The 26,216-nt window shown below is 34.7% G+C and overlaps 1 protein-coding gene across 44 annotated transcripts in view; it reads right to left on the minus strand.

Annotated features, from left to right (window-relative positions):
- Positions 1–379: 379 nt before the first annotated feature.
- Positions 380–26,216, minus strand: part of PTPRD (protein tyrosine phosphatase receptor type D) — a 1,155,761-nt gene continuing 1,129,924 nt past the window's right edge. For all 44 annotated transcript variants that reach the window (XM_077790475.1, XM_077790477.1, XM_031507373.2 and 41 more), the window contains 7 exons: positions 18,551–18,836; positions 17,889–18,067; positions 16,463–16,589; positions 15,466–15,591; positions 10,893–11,047; positions 6,808–6,943; positions 380–4,416 (listed from right to left, as the gene is read on the minus strand). In XM_077790475.1, coding sequence (XP_077646601.1) covers positions 4,348–4,416; positions 6,808–6,943; positions 10,893–11,047; positions 15,466–15,591; positions 16,463–16,589; positions 17,889–18,067; positions 18,551–18,836 — 1,078 coding nt within the window. In that variant the 3' untranslated portion in view covers positions 380–4,347. The remainder of the gene's footprint in view (positions 4,417–6,807; positions 6,944–10,892; positions 11,048–15,465; positions 15,592–16,462; positions 16,590–17,888; positions 18,068–18,550; positions 18,837–26,216) is intronic.

A 26,216-nucleotide genomic window follows, 5' to 3' on the forward strand; every position in this document is an offset into this window, starting at 1 on the left:
AATGTACAATTTACCTCATACGTGTGGATATTTTACCCTCTTTGAGTTGCACCTATCAATGGAGTGGAATCTATTTTCTCAGTGTAGTGATACATTTCTAAAGCACAAAGGGGAACTCCAGAGGCATGTAAAGTGTGGTAATTTCAATTAAACTCATGAAATGATGAGAAATTATGGCAAAGGGTTTGCCTGTGCTGGCTCAAAGCTTGCTGCTGAAGATGATATATATTTGCTAACCTAAGAATGCATTTTCCACTGTCCAGCAGCTAGTTAAGAAGATTAATGACTGCTTTGTAGTTTCAATTAAACTCCTTTATCACCAAGAGGGACCAAACAAGTTTTGATTTCAAAAGTACTGCTTAAGAAAGAAGACCAGGGCTGCATAACACTGACATTTTATTAGAATTCATCTGTAACAAATGGAACTTGTGTCAGCAAAGAACTGATTTTCATACAGACTTCCTTTTGCCACCAATGTAACGAAGTAAGAAAATAAAAAGCACGCCTTTCATTCTGTAAAACATTTATGCGTACTACTAATTAGAGGTAATTGTATCTTTTTTAACAAGCCATTTTACAAGGTAAATTTTTAAAGTTTTTCAGTCTATGCATCCAAAACAAGAGCAAAGAACACAAGTTTTTATTATCTTTGTAAAGACACTCCAAGCTTGAATGGCAAAGCCACATAACGGATGGTTATAATGAGACCTGCAGCCTTCTGATATCTGTGGAGTATCAGGGCACCAAGGGGAAAAAAAATAAAAAAAAAAAAAAAGAAGAAAAAGAAACATAAATAAAAATGGGAGAGAATAAAAGGAAAAAAAAAACCAGTTGCTTTTTTATACATGTTCTGTGTCTTTTAAATACATACAAGTGGATTTTGTAGGCAATTTCTTACAGATGGGTTCAAATTATTATTGGGTGTAGAATCAATAGGGCAGTGCATAGTACAAAGGTATATATAGAAAGTGCAAATCTCCTTAGAAGGTCACTCCTTTCCCCAGCCATCTTCTCCACTATCTAACCACTCAAATAAATTTTTAAAAAAAGAGCTAAATTAAAGTTTTGTATAAATCATTTTTATATATTTTGTGTTTTTTTCCCCATTGCAACTAATTACAAAATTAGACATAACTACACATAGAAACGTAAATAATAGCACCGTACTGGTTATGCTGATGAAACCAATTTTAAGCTTGGAAATGTATGATGTATGTAGACAAAAATGCTCACAATTTAAATTAACTGTAGATGCATATATTAGAATACAGAAAGTGGAATGCACATCAATGATGCTAAGACCTATCATAAGAAACAAAACCCTGAAAGAAGTACTCAGTTGTACAACAGTTTTTCTCACAAATTGGCTCTGCTTTTTTGTATTTCTTTTACTCCTTTATTTTTGTTGGAGTTTTCAAGACAGTCTGCTATGGAAAATGCACTGATCTTTGTACAGATTTAGTGTGCAGGAACGTACCTTAGTCTATGTTTTTGAAATGACACTTTTTTTTCTATTTCTGATTTTCTGTATTTTAGTTGAAGAATATGACCACAATATATAACCTGGCATTTCAATAATTATTTCAACATATAAACCAAGAAAGAAGAAAAGAAACAAACACAGTGCACATTCTTCTCTGGTTCAGATGTAAATTATAGAATCTCATTCTGAGGTAGCCTTCTATAATACTTCTATTCCATATATATATATATATATATAGAGAGAGAGAGAGAGAGAGAGAGAGAGAGAGTTATATTTCTGTTTTGATTTTTTTTGGTTTGGGTTTTTTTCATTACAAAAGTGCTCAAATACAATTGCTGGAGTTTGGTCTTTCTTATTTTTATTTCTCATAGGAGTGGGGAAATTGGAAGAAAAACTAAAAATGTTGAGGCCACATGGAGAAGCCACAGCAATGCTCCTATTTGAAACCCCAAAGAAAGCATCCTTTGATCCTGATGTACTAACAACGGCAGAACACATGGTGACCAAGGTCAATGTAAATGGCATTCTAGAAAGAGTCTCAAAAAGTACTTTGTGCTGTTTAGAGAATTTTCCTTTTTCCTGGAATAAAATCTGTCAATCTCCAATATGTCATGTGGGCTCAGGCTTGCTAGCCTTGCATAAACCTATGAACCTTCCCACTGAAAGCAAGGGTTTGACTTTAGCAATCTGTTGACACAAGTGAATGAGTAGGACTTGGCCAGATATAAATTTGAAAAAAAAATAAAAAAGAAACAGAAAAAGGAAAAAAAAAAAAAAAAAAAAAGAAGATGCAGAAGCACTGCTGATGTCAACTACTGCTACTCTGCTGCTGCAGCTTGGCAATGACAGATAACACTAAAACCAGTGACAAAGTGGGTTTGAAAAGCCAACCAGAAATAGATTTCCAACTTGTAGGTTATTCTCTTATTAGAAATATGGAAAGATAAAGGGCCTTGACTACCTATGTGTTTTAGGTTATCATTTATTACCATCCATACTTGATTAGAAACTGGAAATGCATATTTTTCAAAATTGTCTGGTACATGTATTAAAATGTTTGAAAAGAACAACAGAGATATAAACGAACTAAACTAAATACAAATGAAGGCTAACTTAAAGAAATACTATTCAAAATAGGCATCAAATATAAGGCACTCTAAATGTAAAATTAAAATAAACCCCAGCATCCCCAAACAATGCTATATGCCACAAAATGTTTGATTTCACAGAGCAATGTGTGTTTGGCTTTGCCCTGTTACATACGATAAATGTAAATTATATAGCGCACACTATAGACAGTATACTATTGAATACAATTTTAAAACATCTTAATACCTAGTATATTACAACATTCTCCCCTCCTAAAGGGATATGCACTGACCTTTCCCACATGCACACCTCCTACATTTAATAATATGATTTCTTATTGCACTATAGTGTTACAAATATTGAACTTCACTTGAAGCCTAAATCACATACTCTGTGTGCGTGTGTGCATGTGTGTGCTCTGTATGTGTGCATATGTGTGTGTGTTCAAGTGGAAATGTGGATAGAAATATTATTTGGGATAGAAATGGCATTCAAATATCAATGATGTGCATTCCTCACTTCCCTTTGAAACAGAAGTTTATGGATCTTAAAAATGCAGGGATGATCAAATTGTAGTTTGATATAATTGTAGTATGTGGAAAAACTTTCCCAATGCATTCATAAATCCAGGTATGTAAGGATTGCTATGTTTATGTGCATGTGTGTGAAACTGCATCTGAATCCATCTGTATTCTCTGCAACTATACAGAGTCAAAAAAGGGTAGACAGTAATACATATATATATATATATATAAAAGAGAGGGTGTGAGTGTGCATGTGCATATGTGTGCGTGTGTGTGTATGTGCTAGCAGCATCTTTATACTTTGCGCCTCCCTGTTGATTCCAAAATAAACCAAAAGCCCCATTTTGATGTAACTGATTACAATGAATATTTTCTTAAAGGAAAAAAACCCAAATAAAGCTACAAAATTCATATCTAACAAGACTGTGGTACTGTAGGACTGCACAAAAATGTGCAAATTTTCAAAGTATCTAACATTTCTACAGCACAATATTACAGATAACAGTTCTACAGCTTAAAAAAAAATCTACAGTTTTAAACCAAAATATTAACAGTTATGCAACCTTTTCTTTAATTCACTTCATTGAATGATAAACTCTTGTTAAAAAAAGGAAAAAGTTTACACAGTTAAAAATGAAGCACAGGTCAGCAGTATCTTTACAATACTAAAAAACTAAGTCAAGGACTTTCTTTTTAAACATTCCCACATTTTCCCTTAAGTGTTATGATGAGCAGTATTATGGGAAACGGTGATGTTGAAGTAAAGAGTCTGCTTTGTTTGAGAAGCCAGAACCCAACCTTGCCACAAACATCTTGCACTGAACTGCAGTTCTCAAAACTCCTCTTTGCAAAATAATGTAATCCTGAATAAGATGATCACTCTTTCTGATTAAATTTCCTCTTCCCTTTAACTTCAACCAATGTCGAACCCTTGAGGTATCTGTAAATGAGATCCTTCAGACGCCTCAGTGGTCAGGATTCTTTTATTATGGTTAGGTTATTAAACTGTGAATTCTTGGTCCACATGGAATACTTCTTGTTGGGTGGGGTTTTTTTTTGTTGTTTTTTTGTTTTATATATCCCCAATACTTTGTTCATTTGTTTTTTTTTTTTTTATTATTTTTTATTTTATATATCCCCAATAATTGCTCCTTAGCTAAGAGTTAAGAAGTACTTCTAAAGCACATTGTATGGCTCAGAAGCGGCTCTCTGGATCTTAAAGGGCCTGCAATAAAAATCCACAATGGGTTTTTATGTTGCATAGTGATCAAAGCTGCCCAGATACTCCAGTGCGGCTCGATAGCAGAACTGGTATTGATCCTAGAGAAAGAAAAATAGAAAACAAATGCATCAAAAAGTCAGCTTGTTGGTTGGTTTCTACTTTCTTTCAAATACTAGTGAATATTTTGTAGCTACAGACAAATATACTGCAGAGGCATCTGCAGTTCAGCAATATTCACTTGCTGACACCAACAGAAAATCACTCTGAGTTACAACAGATGAAGACAGACACTCATTTAATGCAACAACATTTTCCACAGAATGCAGATTCATTTTGTGCAGAGACTATATACCCACCTACTGAGAGTCTGTTATTCTGGATTAAAACAATATCAACATAAAGCTTTCTTCTGATAGGAACATGCTAGGATGCTTTCTCCCCACATATTTGAAAATAAGTAGCAAAATAAACAATTAATTCTACAGCCAATACAACACACTAAGTAAAAAAAGTCCATCACAGCTTGAATATGGAATTCTGTATGGAAAACCATCGGATTAAAAATCATGTAAAGAAGGCAAAGGGAATCCCAACCTTTCAGTAATAAAGGCTTTGATGAAGATGTGAATATACCTAGGCCTGTGGCAAGAAAAGGACCTAAGGAGATAAATGGTGCTAAAGGACCTTATTCACATAAAACAGACTACATTTCAACCTATACATAGAAGCAGACAGAAGTTTAGTGTGGTGAGAAATTTTCTTATACCTCAGATGAATCCAACATTTGTAATTTTGTGTTATTCTCACCTCTATAAAGCCTTCCTTTTGCACATTTACGCTATGTTGAACACTTACACTAAAATGGCACATCTACGTATTTATTTCCATCTGCCATTCTTGGTTTAAATGGTAAAAAGTAAAAAATAAAATAAAAAAACCCCATAAAATAAATTGCTCAAAAATACCAGGGATGCCTTTTTATTTTTCTGATAGTGCTATGTGGTAACTGCATAGGTTGCAGTTAAGATCACAATTAAAATTCTTTCGGAGGCCAGGAAGCTAATCAGATATTTGCTTCACTGAGGTGGTATGATTACTCATAGTTCATTTCTGTTAGTTGGAATAATTAGAAAAGTGGCAGAATACATTACAAATATGTCTGAATTTTAAGTGTATGTGTGGTCCACATGGAAGTTCTTTGTTTAATAAGGATTAGGTTTCCTGGCAGTTTATAACACTGAATGAGAGATTTGTTTGCCACAGAATCCTGGAAGAAATGTGTACAGAACACCTTTGCTTTCAGCAGTGGGGATGAAGGGTAGCATACAGAAATAAATCAAAGCAGGGGGAGGGAGCATATATTGCAGAATTGAACTCTGCATTTGTCAGGTGGGCTCAAAGAAGCATAGTTTTCTGTATACTTTAGTTATTTCTTTGAGCGAAAATGACAGAAAGCAGTCATTTTTCATTTTGCTTATCCAGAAGAATGATGGTAATGGAAAAGAAATGGAATTAACTCTCCAGTATGGTCACAGTGATTTACTTGGCTGACTGACAAGATTAAAAATAAATATCTGTATTTTTCTTATAAGCTTTTATGAAGTCTTCTTAGAAGTAAAACTACCTAGCTTCTACTGAACAAGTTTAATTTTTTTGTGGAAAATAGCAAACTCTCGGGAACCATCTTAAATTTCATGGACTTGATTTAAAGGCCAGTGTCAATCAAATTATACTAAATAAATGTGTGATCTAAAATGTTTCCTCACTCTTGCCCTTTTTGTTGGTTCTCCTAACTTATTGACTCTTGCTTAGTCCAGGTCTTCTGCTCAGAAATTAAGGCAAAAATCAAGCACATTAACTGATAATGTTTAAGCATTCTTTATGACATGACAGATTTCCAAGCACACAGGCCCAGGTAACTGGTCTATACACCTTATAACTTTCTTTATTTTTCTATGCTACACTTAATAGCATAGAAATTATTTACACTATAGTTATCCTGAATTTACCACTATGATATTCAGGCCAAAGAGCCATTTGCTTAGTGATATAAAAAAACATGAAAATAATACAGTGTCAGTCTGCAGACAAAATCAAGACATTGCTCCCAGGGGAAAAAAAAAAGTCAGTGGATCCACCTGCAGACACAATTTGCCTGCTTCTTTAATACCACATGTTTCTGACAGGGAACAAGGATGAAATAAAAATGTGTGATGATTCACAAATGGATTTTCTTAACTACCATAATTTAGGATCCACTATGGAAATGATTTCTTTTTCTTCCTCACCTTGCAGTAACTACTGCAATAACAGGAAACTGTCCTTGCAATACCTTCATGGCAGATTTTACCCTGTAGTCACAGGGCCAATATATAGCTTCAGATATAACTGTAAACATGTTTTACACAGTCTCTAACTGTGCATATTTTTGCTTGTCTAAATACCACTTCTTTTCCATCACCATTGCATAAGGATACTGTTTTGCTCACCTCTGTCTGTACCATGGCTGGCCGCTGTGTCCTTAACATTTTGACAGTCTGGAAGATGTCTACAACACCTTCATATCTCATTCTTTCTAACACAATGCTCAGGGTTATGAATACTCCAGTCCTTCCAACACCCGCACTGTTGAAGAAAATGAAGATAATATAAAAGGAAAACCCAAATGTTAATTGACAGTTAATGCTGAAAGAATTGGCTGACAAATTCTTTGTGGTTACAACACACCATATGTGTATAAATTTCTATATGGAGAAAGGCTCACTAAGCAAAATTCCACAGCAAATTACCACATTGCATTCTAAAGAATAACAGCACTCAAGCTAACCTTACATGTACTGAGTGTATCCAGACTCTCAAGCCTTGCCTGCAAAGTGATGTAGTTTGTTCATCCAGATATACAATAATGAGTGCATGGTGAAGGCAAATATTAACATTTGTTGCCAATAACCAACAATGATACTGACACAAGAAAATGAAGCCAAAATGCATTTTACTGCTTGCTTTACTTTAGTTTGTCATGTATATGCCCTGTTTTGTGCATCTTCACTGTGTTATTTTACCTTCTACTTCAAGTTAGAAGTATGGATCTTCATTTAATATTGAACTTGTTCATACATCCTCCAATTCAAATAATGGACAGAGAAAAATCTCAATTCAGGTCTTATTCAAGTCTGGCAGTTTGGATCTTTACTTTTACCATGTTTGTCTATATTCGTCTCAAAAATCTTTGAGTATATATGTGGTTTGTTTGCTCTCTGTTCTATCCTGGGTTTCTGCTATTAGCTTTAACCCTCAAGAAGTGATGGAAATTCTACACCATCAGTAAAACCAATAGCTATCAGCTTTTAAAATTAAACAATCACTTATTCATGAGGATTATCTTTTGCAGAAGAGACAGGTAACTACACAGAAAACTTTCTAAGTCCGAACTTCTGTGGATGGAAACCAAGCACCTCGTCATCTCACTGTTGATGTAATAATATCACAAGGTTTTCTCTAGCCAAATAACCTTGGAAAGCTGAATATTTGTGAGACCTATTCACCAGACAGATGAATGGAACAGTATGAACAACAGGGAAATCCTGAATGACTCTTGAATGTTCATATGAACTATGACAGAAACCAGCAAATTCATAAAACTAATGTGGAAATTGAATGTTCAATTTGTATGAGGGTATTTTAGTGTTTGGTCTAGGTCAGAGCTCTTCTAGGGCTATTAGACATATGCAATTAATTTATCAATTTTGCATGGACTGTGGGCCTTCAGATTGCTGAAGCCAAAGGACAACTGACACAGCACTTGACAGAATATCATGTTGTCAGTGGTGATTTACCTATATGGTGTAACAACAGTCCTGGACATCTGAAGCAGTTGTAGTGTAAGGTACCTGATGAGGTAAATTAGACAGCTAGTACTTAAGAAACATCCTGAAAAATCCTGGAAACTGCTTGTTGGAATGAGCTTGAACAGAGCTGATGACCATATTGTGATCTAAACTAAGTGACACACTGACCTTAGTGTGATCTAAGTAGCGCAGAAAATGACCAGAAGAATGGAAGCAGACTACCATTTCACATTCTCCTGCTCTGCCATTTGAATATTAAAAAAAAAAAAATCTAAATGTGTGAGTGGGTTTCTGACATCATACATTAGAGAAATCTTTGTTACTTTTAAGAAATTACTCAGAAATCTCAAGCAAAAGGAAGAAATTTATTTGTTGTCTTGGGTACTTAAAAATCAGTGTCTCCAGGAGAGACTTAATGAGGAAGAGAGACTAATATGGAAACATCTCAATGCTTGCAAATCCTAATTCAAGTGTAATGTCTTGAGAAAAGCCTGTAGGAAATTGATCCTGTTCCTCTTAAAGTGGCAAACATACTTTAACATTGGAACAATTCTTGTCCAAAAATGCTTAGGATTTCTAGAGTAAAGAAATCCTTCATGATGCATTATGACTCCCTGTGGTTTGTAATTTAGATTAGAAACTGAAGTTGAGATGCTTTAATGAACTATGTGGATGTCTTGATTTTTTTCAAAGAGAGAAGAGTTTATTATTACAAATATATCTTGACCACATTCTGGAAAAGGTCTTCCTCAGTCTTGAGGTAAAACCTGGAATAAAAAGACTATAAATATCTAATATTGATTTAAGTGAAAAGTTTGCTTCAAGATGAATAGCCCATTGCTTCTTAAATAGTTTTAAGTATCTACCTCATGAGGCTAGAAATTTTTAAATTCAATACACTGACCTATTTGTAAAATTGCTTTTGAAAAAAAAAATTAGAATTGTGGGTTGTGAATGTTTACTGTGTAACAGATAAAACAAGTGAAAATTGTATAGAGTGTAAAGAAGACCCAAAGGAAGGGACACTAGAGGAGTTTTAATTCACTGTAAAACTCATCATGGTACAAACTGGAGGCATTATTTCAACAATCCCTCAGAGACTAGGAAAGCATAGGTATCCAGGATCTTGTGTTTTTTCCAGAAAGAAATAAACAAATGTACTAATTTGCTAGGGACACTTCCTATTCATTTAAGTTGACTAACACTGGCAATGATGATTAGCATTACCAGCCCCTAAATAGTCATTACAATAATGATAAAGACATTTAAAAACCAAGCCATGATTAGTTACACTGCATTTGACTTTGTTTCTAGCAAAGTCAATGATAAAAGTCCATAATTTTACTATGAAAGATCACATCCATTTGAGAGGGATATATAATGTCCTGTAAGCAGTATTCACTGTAGTCACAAGTGGACAAATCTACATGGTACAAAGAACCTAGAAGAAAAATACCACTTTGCTTTCTTATCAGTATAAAGGCATAAATATTGCTTATAACTCCTGTCCTCTCAAAACTCATTAATGTTGAAGAATAAGGCTTATTCTTATCTGGGTTGTTCTTCATCTCCCTTGTGTAATGAATCCCAATCAGTGCTCTGCAATGCTATTCTCCTTAGCAGCCTATAAAAAATTTTAGGCACACAAGAAAAGTAGGATTCAAGTATTCCAATGCATTTATTTTGTCTGTCTTTCAGATTACAGGATCATAAAGAACTCAACTTCTGTTTACCCGACATTGGAAAGATGAAAATTTCTCTCCCTCTGTTTACTAGGCTCTAGTAAACTCATTCATTTTTCTTCATGATAGTATTGGGGCACTACTTGGCTTTTTGTAAGGACTTGCAACTTGTGTCAGTATTTTGCGTCTCTGTTATATAAATAATAACATTTAATCTACAAAAATAATTTCATATTACAAAAATGAGTATCTAAAATCCTAATGGCATTTATAGAAAACAATTTATTAAATAAGAGATAAGAGATAAAGATATTATTTTTGGCCATCTGCTATAAACTCTAGGATATTGCAGAAGAAATAAATAAAAAATACAAGAATATTAAAAAGCCCATGCTGGATTATTTCAAACCACCATGCAAGCCATTTTCATCTGCATATCAATTGAAAAGGAATTGAGGGTAGTCATCACATCAAAAATGAACATTAAGTTCTGAAGCTAGAACTCATCAACTCAAACATCAATGATTTCTTTGACAGACAAAATTTCTAAACACCACTTCCTATCCCATTCCCTTTTTTGAGATAACTACCTTTTTTTTTTTTTGCCTCATCTTGATTGCTACTAATGAGCCACCGAGGTGTAACTAGCTTGTTTGCAGCTAATAATTCCCACCAAAGTAAAAGCCTCACTTTTAATTTCTAGTTAAAAAAATATCAGATGTAGCAGTCTGTGATAAGGCTCTTCTTGTGCCTTCTGTTTGCAGTACTGACTGCTTTTATGCTCTATTAGAGGCATTTATAAGTGAAAAAATCATGTTTCCACATATTTCTGAAGAATTATTTCTGTATAAATGGAATGTCACAGAACAGTCCCCATTTCGTAAAGCAGTTCATGCTGTTCCATTTTAGATCCTCTGATTACATTATATAACAGTTCACCTATGAAATGTGTGTTTAAATAACACACATTCACCACAATCAGCAATCAACTTTAGAAAAAAACCAAATCTGCATATAATTTGTTTTTAAGCTTTGTTTACTTACCTGCAATGAACAGAAATTGGTCCATCCTGACCAAATTGCTCTTTTGTTTTATGTACTTGGCCTATGAAATCAATAAATCCTTCTCCAGACTTTGGCACTCCTTGTTCTGGCCAGTCAGTGAACTGGAACTGCCTCACTGTTCGGGACTGACCATCCTTTAATAAAAGACACAAATGAAGCATCATTGCTGTGGCTTGAAATTGGTCAGCAAATAATCATAAAGACAATCACAAAGTAAGGATGTTGAGAGGAGCTGGGGAATGGCTCAGATTGCATTTATGGAAACTCTTTCAACTGCAGTACTACTATCAAAATTTTTGTATCAGCCCAGAACTATTATTAGGAGTTCCATTGACAATATGGCATGGATTCTCATTCACACTACATAGGAGAGTTGTCTGGCATTCTGCTAGTGTAAAAAGTGTGACTGAGGCCAAAGGTATAACAGACATATGCAGCTGAATATATATAACATTCATATATAATTGAATATACCCCACCAAGGTATACCACTTTCTTGGTATGTTATGATTTGAATCCTGTGGACTACAAATTCCTTTACATACAGATCAGGTAGAATAAGGTCATCTAATCTGACTTTCTATTTCTGAGATATGCTCAACTACTTCACAGGAGAAATATCTTTACTGATAAGACTTGTTTAGTCATTGCCCTCCTTGCAGATGTTATCTTCAATAGTAAGCTGTTTTCTATAAGGTGAACATTCTTCCTGGAAGAAGATGGATAAACAAGCCAGTCGTTTAACAAATTTCCCTTCAGTAATGGTTCATTTAATTCACTAACATCTTGGAGTTAGTTAAAATTGAGAGGAAGGGCTTCCTTTCTCTAAACAAGCCTATTGAAATGTCTCAATTCCTGTGGTTAGGAACACAAACAGTATTTTTTTAAAGTGTAGAATACAGCATCATAGTTATTTTTATAATGAAGATATTGGAATTACTAAGTGCCAACTTGTGCTATCTGCCTATTTAACATGTAAAAAGTCATGACACAGAAAAATGTAATACAAATGAATAAAGCAAATTTGTTCTGCATTTTCAAACATTGATGATTTTTACACTGTCAATCTGCACAACTGTAATGTTCAAAATCATGGCAATATGAGTTACTGATGTTAACTAGTGCCTCTAGACATCATGTTTTCTAAGCACCTACCTTGTCATGTCTTCAAAATGGTCTTCTATTAAGTGAAACTCATGAAAAATTGAACTTTCTTCTAAGTAAAACTCATGAAAAATTGACATTATTACTGGAGATTCCCATCAAAAAGCAGCAAGTTATGCCAGAGGCAAGAACAATCTTTGTCTCTTTTTCTTTAGACCACAAGCATTCAGCTGTTACAGACCTTTGAAATTATATAGAAGTGATTTTAAATATAACCAAAGGAAACCCTAATAATTTCCTCAGGTTCTGTGGGATTTTGCCTCCTGTGTCTCAGATGAGTGAGGAAAACAGAAAAAAATGTGTGTGTGTGTGCCAGCAACTACTCCATGAGAGGACACCCATCCTGTGTACTTCCACTAGACCACTGTGACAATTTAGTGGCCTGTATCTGTAAAAACCTTTTCTCCAACAAATATGTAAAGTTTTCACCCAATTGGATTTCTTGTGGTCATCAACACAAAGAACTAAATGTTTACTTCCAAAATGGTATTTTGTTAATACAAACATCTCTGATAATGGTTTCTGTAATCCCATTTTTCCTCCGAAAAAACATAATGATATTGCATCATCCAGATAGACTTAGGCAGATGATATAAATTTATCAAGAAGACATAAGTACAGGTTCATTCCCTTCAAAATAACTTTCCATTCTTTTAAAGTAATGAAAGAAAACCTGAAATCTGACTTGCAACATGCTGTTAAGGAGATGGAAAGCCTTCAGCAATTTCTGACCCTGATAGGACTTACACTAAATAACAGTAACTTTTTCCATGTAGAATAAGTAAGGAAGACACTAATCTATTTAAGTCCAGTCTGTCTGGACTGGAAATTTAACACATTTCTCTGTCATAAATAGATCTAATGGTAAATATTTATTTTTTGGTGTGTATGTATCAACTTTATTAGTATGTTTCATTATTTCAGTAACTCAGTATTCCAATGCAAGTCTGTGAAATGACAATAACCTCTGTTATTTAATGAGCAGAGAATTAAAGTTACTTAGTCTATGTTAGACTAGCATTAAAGCATCTTGGGAACTGATCTGCAATTTCTTACAGCTCCCTCTGCTACTGACATTATAAAGTGTTGATTTCTTTTAATGAGATTCTTGCCAACAGCAGTCCAGATACAAATGCCAAATTTTATTAAAATCTTTACTTTCAAATACTGTGACAGTTTGCACCATTAGTTATCAAAATGAGTGCTTTCAGATCCCTGTGTGGCACAGTGGGCTTTTAATGTTTTATCCTATTTAGTGGCCAACCGTTTGGATTTATTCTTCCTCCTCACAGGGGATATTCAATTGTCTTTTGATTACACTTTAGAATTGATAATACTCTCTTACAGCCATCATTAATAGTTTAGCCTTAAATAAGACTGGCCCAATATACGAACCTCTTGAGTTTCCAGAGAGAGTACAAAACAGTTAGAAGCAATAACTTGAAACAGTAACAGAGGTCAATTTCACCTAACAACAACTCACAGTTCAGTTTCAGAAATAAAAGAGAGTTCCACACCAGACACTTGTTACTGGTGCCTACACAGGTACAGTGCCTCATTTTTTGTCCCTGTGGAATGACTCGTTATCCTCACTCTGCCAGAGTATGGATGGTATTGTAACAGTACAGATGGATTTGGAGGCGAAAGGGAGAGAGGACATTTGCAATCACTTCAGCATTTAGTCTTCTTTGAGTGCAACAATTTAGTCAAACTATTTCAATTACTGGGTGTGGCAGCCACAAAAGCCTAACTAGAAAAAAACTATAATGTATCTTTCTGTAAGTATTTCCCACTTCTTCCAGTAAATTTGAAAGGAGTTATGGTTTTCCAGCATAACTAGAAAATTTAGGATGGTGCTGTCAGCTCGCTAAGGAGTTTAACAAAATTTGGACCATCAAGATAAACAGATTTTTAATATTTGAGAAGCAACATCATGTGATAGTACAGTGTTATATCAGGACTTCCAATGTGCTTAATGCTTTCCAAAAGATGTTTATTAATATCACATCAAATAAAATTAGTTCTGGTAAATTAATTATTTAATTATTTTCCCCTTTACTGGTTTGACAGCTGTAGGTAAGCAGACTTTCTTAAATATTCTACTTCAGTACAAAGGCTTGAAAGGACTTTTCTTAAAATATACAATATTTGAGGATACTTTGGTTATAGCTATGGCTTTTTGTTATAACTGTAATTTTGTGATCAGAGCTTTGTGAACTATGACACATGATATCTCTTCCAACCTGAGACAGATTTTTAATAGAAAATCAATTAAAACTATCAGGATATTTGCAGTGAAATTGGATTTAACTATCTTTGCTTGCATGTGGGTCTAAAGACTGATGCTAGGAGCCTGTTCTCCACTTTTCTTAAGCACAAATAAGCTAGAGAAGATAATGAGTCTACTTGATTCTTACTACATTTCAAATGTGTCTACAGAGCCTTTACAAAAATCTACACCTGAATCTCATTTGCCAAACAAAAGGTTCATATGATGACTTGATACAATACTATCCAGTTTTACTTGAAGTTCACATTAAAAGCAGTGGTCTAGCTAACCATGAGGAAATCTAATATTTCAGATGCTGACAGGCAGCTCTGAGTAGCCACTCATATTATTCCTGGACATTACATCCTGCTATTTTGCTTGAACTAGTATTATTCCACAGTGTCTACAGAAAAGGAGGCTGACAGTATGTTTTCCTGCCACACAGACTACAGTGTTAAAAATCAAGTCTGAGAAATGCCAAATATATATTAAAAGTTTATGTATGTTTAATCTTATATGAGTATTCAGTTTTGGACTCAGGAATTCAGATAAGGAATGAAGTATGAAAATGAGGATGCTAAGGTCACAGCTGCATGTATCTACTCTGCAGATATACTAGAGAGCTAAAAATATGCTACATGAAAAATCAAATTATAATGTGCAAAGCTTGTCCAGCTTTTCTTATGAATGTCATTTGCTCTGCAGTTTTAAAATCTCAGAAAATTAACCTTCATACTCACTCAGCCTAAAGGGTGGTGCAAAACAACAAAACAACACTCTATGTTGCAAAAATTGTACCCAATAATGGTCAAGGGGAAAATGAGAAAAATGAGTAAAGAGTCCTCAAATAATCTAATGTATTTTGGCACAAATAGTTTGGAACTATAAAACTGTGCTGCCCAGATGCTAGAGCTGAATAAAGTCAATCATTCCTATGGAAAGATCCTATTTATTTAAAAATAACTTCATCTGATTTCTTATTATTGCTTGTAGAAAATATATCTCTAGAGTTTTCTTAATAATAATAAAAATTCTAAAACCCCCAAACATAGAAAAAAGAAAGACATAGACATTTTCTTTTAAACTTGTGGGAACAAATGTAATGCTATATTGACTTACCCTTGCATCTGTAACCTTGAATTCCCTCAGAATATACTGTGGCATGTTGTACTCTGCCATTGGATCTACCACAAAATACTGATATCTGGCTGAGCGCTCTGCAGGCCAGTACTGATGGCATTTTTCCTATGAAATAACAAAGTAAATTACATTTTCTATTACTTGAGAGCACTACCATAAACTGGTATAAAGCCTTTTTTATTCAGCTAAATATAATATTCGTGGAAAGTGCCAATAGTGACAGGAATGTGGGCTGCTTGTGTTGGTGAAGAGTAAAATGTTGCCTTATATCTGAACTTGCTTATACTTCTGCTCAGTTTTGTCTATCAGTAACAAGAGCTAGCCTTAATCTAATTTTCAATGGTGAATTTTTATCTCAATTTAAATCTTGATACCACATTCAGTTTTCTTCCTTTTTGCTTGTTGGAGCAAGTCCCCCAGCCTCAGTCACAACTCTATCTCAGCATCCACTAGCCATGTCCTGAATAATCTCTTTTCCATCAGACACATGGCCTAACTCAGATTTCACTCATCATATGTCATCTTTCTCTTGATGTAATCCTGTCCGGAAAGTAGACTGCTTTGTTCCTTCCAGGAGACAGAGTACCAATGAAATGAGTTTAGAACTGTAAACTGGGGGATGAAAATTTAATGTACAGCACAGAACACAAAGAAGACATTTAGACCTAAAAAATACCACACTTTCTTTTAACATTTTTACAAGGAGATGCTGCAAAAGTGAAGTTTTCTTTTTCAGTAGACAGCAATGGTCTCTCTTGCTGAATCTCAGTGTGTCCCACAAAAACATATCATGTTTAGTTTGTCCATTGCAACACATCAACAGATTGGAAAAACTTACACCAGGAAGGCCACTCCTATTTCAAAAGGAGAAGGAACCAAAATCCTCATCTTTAGATATTCCTAAGAATGAAATATTTTAATGAAAAGAGCTGTTGTAACCAGCATTTTAGTAAAGGAATATTAGAGCAGTACTTACTCTGCCCATTTCTCGTAGTTTAGTGAGCATGACCACAATTGTAGAGTTATGTTCCCAGAGCATTCTCCAGAAGTCTTCAGTTGTTTCTGCTAAAGGACCCTGTGTAGCTATGTAAGCTTTTTGTTGTCTATGTAAAAAAAAAAGTAGATTAACAGTATTATTTTAAGCAAAAAAGTGGATTTATACTCATGTTCTTTGCTTATATAAAAACATTATATAGAGAGAAAATGTATATACTGTTAATAATGAGCACATTAAAACCTTATTATGATTGTTTAATCAAACTATGGCTTTTTATTTTTAGAACTTTGAGAGGAAAATTACTCTGTTACTATTATGATGTATGACTTTATCATTATTATTTAAATTTTAATGCAACCCTAATTGCTCAATTTTGTGTGCTGTAAAAAGCACTTAAGAAACACTTAGTTGTGCTGGTTCATTTTATAGAAATAACTGTCTAACAATCTATTAAGTTTAGGAATTATAGCATTGAGCAGTTTCTTTATTAACTTCATTTCAACAGTCTGATGCCTCCAGCAAAAGTAAGGCAGGAAGAAAATTTGGGAATTGAGTGTGAATTTCTAGGTCCTAATATTCTACTAGGGAAAGATACCACCAAAATGTTAAAAGATTGGATCAACAGCTTTATAAGATGATGAACAGTTTGTGTTACTTTCGCATCTTTCAAGCAACAGCAATACCTTTGAGGGTGATAGTGGAGATGAAGTTTATTTTTAATTATGAGCTGAGGCTCAGAAAATTCACTCTGTGGATATAGATACTTAGGCACACCTACACTATGGAAAGATAGGCAAGTGATGCCATTTCCCTTTCATGTCTTTTTCAACCAGCTGCTTTAAGTCAGCTGAGGGCGTATTGCTCCATGTTGTCATGAAGATGCCAGTGGGCTGCACATCTGTTTATATACCAAAGTCTTTTGGTGGCTAGGTCAAGTCCTAGGCAGTGTTCCAAAGCCATAGGTTATCACCTTGACACACAGCGTGTATCTCCTGTACCTTATTTCTATATTTCTATATTTTATTTCTATATTCTAATAATTTCTTATTTCTATATTTTAAGCAGAAAAACTGTGAAGAAACAGGGGTCCAAATCATGATCATGCTTAAATCTCATTAACTTTCAGCATGTAAAGCATACTAAGAGCTCTCAGTGACTTAAACACAGGTAAAAATATAATATTTAAGATACTATGTGATTTACAAATTTGTTTTCTATTACACGGGGAAAAATATAAACCCTTTACTAAAATTGTAAAAAACACCCAATCAAACAAGCTCTGAACAGACAAAAAAATTACTAGATTTCAATACTAAGTTTTGTTATTTTCAATATAATTACATAAACAATTTAGAAAACTTTTATGTTAAGATAAGTAAGGAAAAGACCCCATCACTGTTTGTACCTGTATCCATCAATGAAACTGGCATTAATATAATCAGAGCCTTCTACTCCTCGGATAGGCTGCAAGCATACCCTTGTGGATTCATATGGCATAATGTTGACAAGGCGATTTTTGAATTTATTACATGGAAGATTGGCACTGATGAATCTTGAAGTGTGAGCCTTAGAGCTAGCAAGACGCTGTTGAAAACAAATTAAAAGAATTAAGGCCAGGTATAAAAAAGATAAGAGATGCTATCAGGTTTTATAATCTCTGCTCAGTAGCCATTAATGAATAATTTCAACTTCAGATGCTCACTTTTCCATATTCTATTGCATTACTCAAATATCTGTAAAGCTTCTTTAATACCTTTTACAAGTACAATGTCTGCTTTATTAGTGCATTTGGACAAATTCCAGTATTAAACCACTATACAAACATGTATTTCAAGATACAATAACAATAAAGGAACATCATGGTTAAATCACCCTTAACTGAATGGCTCTTGTCCAGACACCCACTGAGAATGGAACTGTACTATTTAGAAAGAATTATCTTGATTTAAAATTTTAGTCTAATGGTGTCTTTTATTGTTTGATTACTGGAAACAAGTGGTGGAGAACAGAGCAGCTTCAGTGTTACATCATTTTGTTTTGGTTACCCACAGCATAAAATCCCAGTACCTTAAACTCCAGTTCCATTCCTGTGACATTCTCGCCTGTTTCTATCTGTGTCAGCTTCTGGATATATGCATACAGGTTTCTGGCTGGCACTTCGGTATTTCCACATGTCACTGCTTCCAGTAGTGCATCATGGATAAAGATGTATTGGTCCTCAGTTTGAACCATGTAATTCCTCTGTGCTCTCATTAGAGTTACATGGCCATAAATATCTACAGTCTTTTCATGCTTTATTCTCTCTAACATGGCATCTATCACAATGAAACAGCCAGTCCTGCCGACTCCAGCACTGAAAGAAATGAACACAGGAGAGATAACATGGACTGTTTCATTCACTATGCTTATTTTTACATCATCCAAGATTTAAAGTTTTGTAATGCTGATTTAAACAGCACATGTTTCGGAATACGAGCATCAGTTTCTACAAAAAAGGTTGGTGCCCTGAAATAAGTAAACACCTTAAATATCCATTAAAAGCAATTGAGAACACAGAACGCTTTTGTATGATATCTTTGCATGTTGCAGTTTCAGGTTTGACATAACAGAATTAAAAAACCTTGCAACATATTCTCAAGAGGTTTATTCTTAAAAATGGAAATTACTGGAGAGGATGAATCCTCTAAGAATTCAAGCTTTATTTGTAGCATGATTTCTAAGTAATTAAACATACTGTTGCTGCTATTCTCTTTACAGAGGTAAATTTATTGGCAAACAATAATCAAACAGAAAATGAGTCTTACATATCTCTATGACACTTTGCTGGTAAATGTTCCACCCATATCCCAACCCCATTGATGGGGCTTCTATTAACACAGTTTGTTCTGTCCTCTGCTGTTTCACTTGGCTAGGACATGCTGCTAGTCTTTGCAATGTAGACCCATGACTAGATAGCTGTGCTAGCTGTAGGCTGGGGAAAATCAAACTGTTTGTATAGCAACTGTAGTGAACCAAACCAGACCATCTTTTTGCATGATTGAACTTTATGAAGTTTTGTTCCATGTAGCTAAAATAAGTTAAACATGTAACTAAACTAAGCTAAAATGTAAAATGTGATGGGATTTGTACATCATTTTTCTGTCCAAGATCACATCATATCTGCAACAATGACTGACAGTCCCAGGCTTTCTAAATACCTAATGTTTTTCAGTTAGTGACTGAAAATAAAATACATAGTATATTAAGCAACAGTTTATAAATCCTCAAGACATTGAGATTAGCTAAATTAAGAGTATTTAAGAACCCCATAAACTGCAATCTTTTGAGTATAAATAGAAAGAAACAAAAATAATTATAACTGAGCTTCTAGAGGACAACTGTATAAAAGCCAAAACTTCTCACAGTTTCTATATTTTCCAGAGATTAAATATCTTAAATCCATCCTGAACTCAATAGGCAAGGTCAAACATTTATTTTTTGCATTTATTTCTTCTTTCTTATTTCTTAAGATTCTTTGCCAATTACCAGCAAACTGAATTTCCTTATAACAAAATCAGAAGGAAGTATAGAAGAGAACGCTATTTTATCTAACATAAAGCAAGATTTCTTTCTAAGACAGCAGATTTACATATTGTTAATCACATGTTCTTGCCTGGATTACTCCTTCAAGCAGCAGATCCCCTTCAAACAGCTGAGGATTTCTGCTAATAGACCAAATGCATCAATCTCAACTTTCTCAGATGCCACTCTGACAATAATTAACCCATATTCTGAGTTAAAGAAAAATTACCTCTCACTGATATTCATTGGTGGGAATTGTAGAGAAGGAAAAAAAAAGAAACAAAATTATGGTTATCCTAACTAAATAGTTCATTTACCTTGTATAATAAAAGCACTGCATTTCAGGAAAACCTGACACTAATATTGCTAAAAATCATGGAGAAAACCCCAAAAAGCTGTTTTACTACTGTGATTTTCTTTGGGTTTTTTTTTTTGTTCTTGTCATGGAAATAAACAGAAATAGTGTCACTATAGGACATGTGAAAACATGACGCAAGTGCTGCTATTGCAAAGGTGAAAAAGAAGAAGTTCATTTTCTGACTCCAGCATTTATACTTTTCCAAAGGTGACAGTGGATTGGAGGGTGAACATGCCACCTGTCCAACAACATTGGACAAACTACTAGTACATCAAATTTCTCCACCTCAGTGAAGGAATGCAAAACAATAGGTTGTTTATAGAAAGTTGTGTGAGAAAGTCCTCACAAGAATGTGAACTCAGAAGGCTTTAGAAAATCTTAAGAATAAGGGCAACAGAAGTAGCACACATTTGTATGTCAGATTGGTTTAAATAATATTTTAAACCATTCCTTCAATAATTACTCTTGACATTCAGTTTTTATCAGTTTAATAAGAGTGGGCCAAGTGAGAAATATGTAAGTTTGGCAGGACAGATTTTATCAGTAATCTAGAATATGGTTCTTTTTCCTATAACATATTAAATTGCTGGTCCAACATCATGTTTATAACTGGATATGCTATTTTTCAGATTGAACATCAAAAAGGTCACTGGTACCCACAGACCAGAACTGGAAAATCCCAAGTCATTTAAAAGCTTGCACCTTCACCTGGAATGAGCAATTTTCAGTTCTTCTTTTCATGTCTTTTATTATGATTTATATATTTATTTTTTCCATGGGCAAACTCAAAGAGTAATAGCTATTAGCATACTCTAGCACAGAAGATATTTGCTGGTCTACAGGATTATACAGAAGTTGTGAAGATCATGAAAGCAGATCATTATTATGCACTCATTTCATGATAAGGATGAAGGGGCTGAAACACTACATTTATGGAGGAATTTTGGATCCTGACACAAATCTCTCTGGACCATTCTATCTAGAGAGATACATTATTCTTTTAAGATGTTCACTATGTTCTAGTTCTTCCCAAAATAAATGAGATGTGTGTCTACCAAACTACTCTTTTAACTTTCCATGTTGAAATGGAACCAGTGGTATTAAGATTTTAACTTTTCTTTGAAATGTACCCTTCCTGCTCCCAATACCTTCTAACTCCAAATGACAATAGGTTATTATATAAACAAAACTATCCTATCCTAATTTTTTATCCCATTTCTCCTTCTCTTCTTCTTTTACACAGCCTTCTTAATATGGGAAACCATACAGTTTGAATCCTCACTAATAAGCCACTGAAATATAAAAAAAATATCCCTGTCTTTCATCTGCTAGCCATGATATTTCAACTAATAGAATAATTTCACAAATAATTTCTACTTTTGTTATTGACTTTCTTGCCCTTTTCGTTTGCATCTTCTGATGTTGCTGTTAAACTTAGAATTTTCATTTCAGTTAGTGAAAGAACTATTTCATTTTCTATCTGAAAACCTAGATATCAATTAAATATACATGCTGTCGTGGTTTGACACAGGAAAAGAATTTTCTTGGAATGAAGGGGTCAGTCCAGTCAGGGGTCAGGTTTGGATACTGACACTTTGGGTGACCAATTGAAGGTGGACACGCCTCTGAGAGCACAGAGGGGTTTAAAGCAGAATTCCCAGGAGAACTCGCTCTCTTTGGTTCGGTCATTGGAGGGTGCAGACCTCCCCTGCCCAGCCATGAGCTGGGTGGGGAGGGGAGCCGTGTGGCCTGGGGAGGCAGGCCAGGGGGTGAAGGGTCTGGAACCGAGCTGGGCCAGCTCCTGCAGACGGAAGGGTGGAGAACGTCTGAGATGTCTTTGTCCCCCCAAACTAGAGGGAAAGAGACAGAGAGCCTGCAGACACCCGGGAGTTTGCCAGCAGAGGAGAAGGTGAAGGGAGGGAAGATGCCCAGCGTGGGAGAGAGCACAGCATCCTGGCCAGAGATTTCAGCTGTCCAGGGAGTCCGGGAATTTTAACCCTTTCCTGGGAAATGAAGGCTATGTGAAATATTGCTCCTCCTCAATTTGAAGGAAAGAGAGACAGCCGGGGACCTCAGATGTTAGGGAAAGAAGGCTGGGGGCAGATGATGGAGTGGCTTTTGGCTGGACTCTTCTTGTTAGCCATAGACTGAACCAATCCTTCCTCCAAGAGAGACTGCATTTTAGGGGGATGCAATGGTGAGCCAAGAGACTCCTTCAGAAACTACCAGCTCAGGAATGAACAGAGGAAAGCAGAGGAGGGTGTGAGGATGCCCTCCATCTTCAGAGAAGAAGAGAAGATGATCTCTGTTCTTGGACACCTGTCCCCAGGGGAAAATGGGGGGGACTGTAGTCCCAAAATGAGACACTGGACTGTTGTTCCTGTTGGTCCTTGGCAAAGCATCCTTAAAGGAGCCCTATAAGCAGTCTCTGTCCATGCACGGTGGTGAGAGCACTGTGACATGGAGAGGAGAGTGTCACACTGGCTGGTGTGTCTGGGCAGTGCCACGTGTGACATGGAAACACAAGAGGTGGCAGCTGTGTTTCCTGGGGGTCTATGGTGCAAGGGAGACTCCTCTCTCCCCTGATGGACTCAGGATTGATTATGTGGAAGGGTGAAGACTGGATTAAGCGTCCAAATGTGTCTCGCTGTGATTTGTTGGAGTTGGGTGGTGGGAGGAGGAATGTTTTGAAAGGTTTTAATTTCGAATTTTGTGTGGTTTTCTTTTTCCTTTTATTGTAGTAGTAGTAGTGTAATAAAGTTTTCCCCTTGTTATTAAGTTTGGCCTGCTTCGCTCTGTTCTAGATTGCATTTCACAGCATTTAATTGATAGGTTACATTTTCATGGGGGCGCTGGCATGGTGCCAGTGTCAAACCATGACAAATGTCTATTAGGAAACTGTTACTGCTTCAAATATTGTCATTTACAGTATTATAACATTGTTTTCAATTTCTAAAATCATGACTGATTCAGTCCCATGAGCTGAAACATGCTTAACGTCCTGTGATGCAATACAGCTACAATAGCTACAATTCAAAAAAGGAAAATGAAGAGGCATAAGGGGGACATTCTGAATTCAAATCACTGTATGGATGTGTTAAAGGTTGGCTTTTGTGATTAATTTGTAGCTGTTTAAATGATGACCCTTTACTGATACTTCAGTGATTTGGCAAGGGAAGGCAGTGTAATTACCAGTATTCACAGATCATTTAATTGGAAGTAAAGACAGTAAAATATGGACCAAAAATCCTGTAGGACATCTTTGACTCATATCAGGGGAAAATTTTATCGAATATTACTGTTTCAGATTGAATGAAGCTTGCATTTAAAAACTGAAAGTACATGAAATTGCTTGTGATATGGGAAATATATAAAAAGATCTGGATTTTATTAAGGAACTTCTAATGATTGATTAGATTCCAATCCCATAGAAATTCTGTGGTATTGCTCTGACAAGAGCAATATTTAGATTATTTTCCCATTTTGTAGTTAGCAAATTAGAACAGAGCAGAAAATCACTCCCCTGGCCAGGAAGCAGAAAAAAAACCCCATCCTTTTAACATCCTTTTGAAAAGAAACATCTGATCAAAACAACATAAAGACCTTGTGCAAACATGTAAATTGAAATTTCATTTTTGAAGAGATACTGGATTGCCTCAAGAATTACATAGCAGCTTATAAGAGACCTTTGAGAATTTATCTGCAAGTTTACAGTGACTTTTTTTCCTTCTCACTGTGGTTATGGTTGAATATTAGACAACAAGAATGGTTTCAGCACTTTCTTATACGCAGCGCTTTACAAAAGACCTCACTGACTGAATTTTCTTCATTCCTAGGCTATGCTTGGAGGCAATCAGATTTATCACTGAAGTCACATAAAATGTCTGAAAAAGAACATGGAATAAAAAAAATCGGAAAACAGGAAAATATTTCACTATAAGCAGATAAAGTTCAGTCTAGAACACTCCAGAATTTTCATAGGTAGTAGACAAAAGCATGGGATAGTCACAACCCAATAGACAGCCTTACATCTTTCTTCCTTTATGGAGTTTTAATAATGTTTTTAATTTCAATCTGTACATTATCAGAATTCTAGTATTACCATAAATTCTTCAAATATAACTGCCTCAGATTTAAGTCCTCTTTTTTTTTTTTTTTGTAATATACACCTGCAAAAGAATAATAATGTTCAGGAAGTAAATTTGTTCTTCATCTAATCCCAAGTACAGCTCTGGAGAGATCAAGGTTTATATAGCTTATGAAGCTGTTTTATGAAATTGTAACTTGAACACAAACAAACTCTCAAATATTAAAACACAGAGAATCAAAACTAAAAATTTCTCTACAAATTCCATGTACAGGAAATAATTGTTTACTAAAATATTTTTAAAATATGAATTTTCCATGTAGGCTAAAAATGTAGCATTAGGAATGTTCAACAAAACAAAAAATTTAGGAGACCCTTCTAACAATGACATTCCATTAGAGCACTTCAAATCCTCTCACCAGTCATAAATTAATGGAACAAATGAATGAAATAAATGAAACAAAAATTATTCATTCTTTACTTGCCAAAGATAAATTAGGATAATAAAATGAAATTATGAGATTTTCAAACAAACAGGAAGTAATTTTTAAAGTAGTTCATAATTAAATTGTGAAACACATTGTAACAGAATATCATGTATGACAAAAGAAATTCAGAGAGAAAAGGCTCAATTAAGGATAATTAACCAACATGTTACAGACACAACTTCCCCTACAGAAATCCTTTTATTAGATTTTGCTGGAGTTTGGACAGGGACTCTGAAAAATAACATTCTAGACATGTCCTGGGAGAGAAACTGAAATGCACTGTCTAAATTTGGTGTTGTGATCCTACATAGTTATAAAAGGCATAAGCATTCAATTTCCCAGCTATAAAACAGATCATCTTAGAACTCTTCTTTTGAATCAACACTTCAGCCTCCAGGTACTTGACACCTTTAGTAACTATACCATTGAAATGGCATACCATTAATTGTGATACTTGCTTCTCCTTTCTTGAAATGGACAAATTATGATAACTATCCTACCTACTTCTTTCCTGAAATAATGAATTGTTGATGAAAAAAAATCTCTTATTGTTCTGCTTATGAGATGGAATAGCAGAAATTGTACATAACTGAAAAGTTCATTGACCTTATTTCATACCAGTTACTTTTCTCATTATGGTTTTCCTTCACAATTGGTTGTTGATTCTTTATAACAATAAGTGCCATAATCCTGCTTTTCATAGAGGATTTTAACATATACACCTTGCTTAATCACTATGTTATCTGATTTCTTCAGTTACTCAGACCATAAAGAAAAAACATTAGAATCAACTTTATTCCTCTGTACTTTTTTATCTGTATACAATGGTTTAGTGTGATTTTTTATTCCAAAATTAATTCAGTTCTCATATATTCTCCTTCTTATCTTCCTGCTTCTGTAAATACAATCATATATATGAATGTACTGATTTCTGTATTTATCATCTAAGAGTAACTATCCTAAAAAAATCTCTGTGATAATTGTTGAGGTTGAGTGTATACTTTACATTTTTTGTCCTGTACAATGCCTTCTTGACATTATGAATTCCACTAAAGAAAGAATGATCTAAAATTAACTGAAATACAGAGTTTAGAAGGAGAAAGTGTTTTAAGGTTAATTTTAAAAACACATCTTACTGTGACTTGTTATCTTCAATTAAAGATAGATCTAGGCCTGAATAGCTGTAGTAAATACAAAAAATGCTATTGCTGGGTAATTTAGCAGAGGAAGTGCACTGTG

This window comes from Lonchura striata, chromosome Z, assembly GCF_046129695.1.
Source record: "Lonchura striata isolate bLonStr1 chromosome Z, bLonStr1.mat, whole genome shotgun sequence".
In the NCBI taxonomy this organism is placed as follows: Eukaryota; Metazoa; Chordata; class Aves; order Passeriformes; family Estrildidae; genus Lonchura; species Lonchura striata.